The sequence below is a fragment of the Micropterus salmoides genome, unplaced genomic scaffold (genome assembly GCF_014851395.1).
Source record: "Micropterus salmoides isolate LMB-PRFRI ecotype aquatic unplaced genomic scaffold, ASM1485139v1 Ms_hic_scaffold_2, whole genome shotgun sequence".
Classification (NCBI taxonomy): Eukaryota; Metazoa; Chordata; class Actinopteri; order Centrarchiformes; family Centrarchidae; genus Micropterus; species Micropterus salmoides.
The window spans coordinates 41,193,734-41,198,215 of NW_024041150.1; the positions used below are offsets into that span (position 1 = coordinate 41,193,734).

Below are 4,482 nucleotides of genomic sequence, written 5' to 3' on the forward strand. Positions count from 1 at the left end.
CAAATATCTTTTCAGTTTAACGCTTTATGTTCTACTAATACAACTGAAATCTAGTGAGTGCATACCACGGCACTGCAGCCTGCGTCGCTCTATCACGAGCCAGCAAGTGAAATACTTTCACTTCCCATTAAGGGCGCATTAAAAGCGTCTTTGGTCTCTGCAGGGCAAATGAAGACTACACACTGTAACATCTATGTCAGACGATCACTGCATTGATTGAGATTTATTAAAAGTGTCTTGTTGTTGAACAGAGCATCGCTTTGGACATTAGCCCGTTTCTTTTCTTTAATACACATCGGTTACTATCTGTTTTATAACGATGGCCGACTGTGAGTCCATAATGTCGCCGGTGAAAGTAATCTTTCACTCAGCAGCTACCAGCTGTTTAACTTTTCAGATGGAGAGAGAGAGAGAGAGAGAGAGAGAGAGAGAGAGAGAGAGAGCTACATCTCCCTAATAAAAGGCACAGGTAACAAAAGTTGGCTGCAGCAAACGTGATATTTTAAAGTGATCTTATAAACACCTTTATGGAGATTTAAAAAGGAATATTTTAATGGTCTGATTAAAAAAATAAACTCATCAAGTTGCCTAGTCTAGACATTTTTACTCTGATAGCCTATCTTGACCTTTCCTCATGTGGACACATAGGGACTGTGATCCTGCACAACAAAACATGAAAGAATTAAATCCCCACACTACCATGGATAGTAGTGGTGCAACAGGTTGCAGAATCCGTGACATGGATCCCTTCCACACGGTGCAGCATGCAGGTGAATTGATTACAAAGTTTATTATGATTTATCCTGTTTGACCTCTCAAAATATCCTTTATTCTGGAAATGTCAGAGAACCCAGTTAGATTCTGAATTTGCAGAACTTTGAACATGAGAAAACCTGCTGAAACACAGAAGCTATTAAAGTCCAGGAGTTTCTAACTGTATTAAAATTATTTTATTTATTATTGATGACGTAAAAAGGTGCCACGTGTACATTTAAAGTGGTTACCACAATCAGTCACGCCTGCATGTGTGTTGATTCAGCAGTGATGATATTAAAAGTTGATCTACAGGAGAAACATATCTGAAAGCAACCCAGAATGCCTGAGAGCTGCTCTGCATTATATTCTGGTACAGTTTTAGATTTTAAATTGTTTTATTAAACCTTTATTAAACCAGAAAAACTATTTTTCCAAGAGTGTCCTGGCCAAGACAGGCAGTAGTACAATTGCACAATTAAGATGGAAATAAATAATCAGTTACAAGGTCATAAAAGATCAAAATGTTCTTAAATATTCGCCACAATTCAGCAACACCTGAATTTTGTGTGTCCCTTTTTATATAAATAATTTCCACAATAAATTGGTGCAGAAAAACACCAGAATGCAGGAAATTAAGTCTTTAACACTCTCAATTTTCTGGGGGAGTACCCACCGACCCCCTTGTTCATACTGTCGCAGTTTTGTTGTTATATTAAAATCAGACAAATGTTGCATTTTTCACAACTTGCTTGGATCCCGATCATTGCCGCTTGAGGATATATTTATTTTTTTATTTTGCCCACAACACAACAGGAGAGTTAAACTAAACCAAATGCTGTCGGGACACTTTCAAAAACTTTGAATATGAAGATCTAATCAAGGTTTGGATCACGTCACCTTTTGTACCATCTCTCATTAGGTTTTATTGGATGGACATTTTCACTGGGTGCTACCAACAATTATAATGTTCAGTATTATTTAACAGTATTATAGATGAAGCTCTTTGAGGTCCAGGTAGATTGTACCCGTACAAACAGGAGATATAACACAGACCAGCCTGTTTCAATGCTTGAGATTTTAATTTTGCATAAGACAAGAAAAAACAGTTCACTCTGCAGAATAAAGTTGTGCTAAAAGCTTTCTTTTCATTACACATTCAGTCTGCTCGTATTAAAGAGACAATCTAGCTGCTGTTTATGTCACTTGTCGCTTCGTTCCTTAAGTAGTGTTACAGCGATAGAGAAGAAATAAAGATGTGAAATGAGATTTAGAGCCTTCAGGTTAAATATGAGACTGGTGGCTCAAAGAGAGACGAGGTTCTTCATGTTTTTATCTGTCCTCTCTGACACAGATAGATGGGAGCTGCGCATCACAAGCAAAGTCATCCCAGCATCTCTGATCTGTAAAGTCCAAAAAACACAGCAGTCAGACAGCAAACCTGAAACTGTTGAACATCATTATGTAGACAGATCATTCATCCTGGGATATATTGTCCGTTTGAACATCATCACTCTGTTGTCATCACAACACCACAGTTTTTATAGCTGCATTATAAGGTTACTAATCAAAAACAAAATCAATAGTGTTTTCTGTAGTCTATGATATTATGCCATGTATTTGTAACTTAGAGTGACTTCATGAAGCCAAAGATTTTCCAATTGTAATTCACCAGCCTTTTCTTTGATATTCATACAGTACTATTTGCACCAATCACACAATGAGCTCTCATGGAAAATCATTTTATCTCATGTACCTCTAAAAGTAAAACCAAGACAGTTCTGACGACCACCAGCGTTATCAGGCTGTCCATTACACCACTGAGTAAAGTGGAAAGGCGTTCCGTCACTCCAGAACCACAGTGACTCCTTGAATACAAAAGAGAAGTTTGTACATATAAAAGACAATAATTATTTAATCAAATAACTGTTGCACATTATGTAATGATGGATAAGAAACCTGTTGTGCATCAGACCCTCCAATCCACGCTACAACTTGATTTTGAGTGATGCTCGATGTCGACATGATGTGAATCACACCAAACTCCTTGGAGTTTTGTACAGATGCGAGGTTTCCACCCAGAGAGTGACAGTTTCTCTACAGCGGAGAAAGAAGTGCAGAAAGTTGTGATTTAGAGTTGAAACTAGTGAGCAGAATAGACATAGTGTAGAAGCTTCACTGAATAATTACCTCAGCCAAAGCCCAGATCATGATTTGCGCAACATAGAGGTAACATCGACCGTTGAAAGGAATCCAGCCACTGGGACAAGATGTGGCCCTCTTGACAACATGACTCCCTCCTGAAGTCAAACAGACAAGAGTGGATAATGAGTCTACAGCAGTAGATGCAGTCGTTCTGTTTGTTTACAGGAGGATAAAAAGATTTTCAGAATTATACAGATATATATATATATATACACACACACATATTTGTGTAGTTCTGATAAAGTACCACTGACCTGTTGGAGTGAACAAGTCAGTCCGATTTCCAGCCTCTGCATCTGGAAGAGCTGGAAGGACATTTTGACCCACTAGTGAGTTCATGTCTTCATCTACCCTTGTTGCTGTGTATAGACACATGAACATAAGCTGTCTCTCGTTCACACTCACTCACATATGGAGTAATACTCACCAGCAGCTCTGGTCAGAGCCATCATGGCACAAAGAAGTGCAGACAGAGTCAGCGTCTTCATGGTGGAGATGATGCAGATGTTGAAGATGATGATTACCTTTAATAAAGACAGACAGGGACATGTTAGTAACACTTCTCTAGGTCAATGTATAATGACAGTTTGTGAGCAAACCTGCTGCAGAACGATCTTCTCTTCTTCCTTCTCAGCGTCTGTAGCTTCAGTCGTCCTGAACCAGAGAAACACCAGCTCTTATATACAGTTAATGACACTTCTTACCAGGAACTGAGGGCGCAATTAATTATCTTGTCACCTCTCAAAACCAGGAACTAAAGACATGCCCTGTGACAAAACACACAACCAAAATACACATTTACCGGCACCAAGTTCACCGTGTCCAACTTAAAGTTTTGTTTGTATAATGTTTATAACCACAGGAGCTGTGAATTATGATCAGTAATGAAACATGCAAGATCATTTTTAAGTGGAACTAAAACTATCAAATGACATATTTGACATGCCTGTTATTGATAAAATTACCTGTGATGTGAATTCCAATTGGGTTATACTACATATTATATTAACTGTTATGGTGAGTGTGTTGGCTGAGCATCCATCACTTTTGTATTAAAATGCTGTGTGTGAACACAACCGCCTGCCATAATGTTTTCTAACTCTAGGAAAGAGTCTCTGTCAGACCTTAGAAATTTTTCGAACACTGTCCCACTTCGAACATGTAGTTCAGATATGTCTGTGGCAGCAATTAGACACCTTTCAACCTCCCAAAATAAAAATTTGAACTTTAGATTATAAGATTACATGCTGCGCGCTGCAACAAACAGAGCTACAAAGGAGTTCAGTGGTGTCACGTTATTCGGTATCCTGTCACATTTTCTTCTTATTTTTCCCCTAGCTTCCATCCATCCATGTATCATCAAACGCTTATCCTGCGTACAGGGTCGCGGGGGCTGGATCCAATCCCAGCTGACATCAGGTGAAAGGCGGCGTACACCCTCGACAGGTCGCCAATCCATCGCAGGGCTGTCAAATATATTTTACATACAAAACATATGATCAACAAATAACATATCTTCACTGT

General features: G+C 38.8%; 1 protein-coding gene across 1 annotated transcript; it reads right to left on the reverse strand.

Moving 5' to 3' along the window:
- Positions 1–1,971: 1,971 nt before the first annotated feature.
- On the reverse strand, positions 1,972–3,678 carry LOC119912300 (type-2 ice-structuring protein-like). Its single transcript, XM_038731445.1, has 7 exons — positions 3,558–3,678; positions 3,386–3,482; positions 3,213–3,263; positions 2,944–3,053; positions 2,713–2,850; positions 2,510–2,621; positions 1,972–2,156 (listed from the first exon to the last, which is right to left on the reverse strand). The coding sequence occupies exons 2-7, from the start codon at positions 3,444–3,446 to the stop codon at positions 2,086–2,088; spliced, it is 543 nt and encodes a 180-aa protein (XP_038587373.1). The 5' UTR covers positions 3,447–3,482; positions 3,558–3,678; the 3' UTR covers positions 1,972–2,085.
- Between the last annotated feature and the right edge of the window lie 804 nt (positions 3,679–4,482).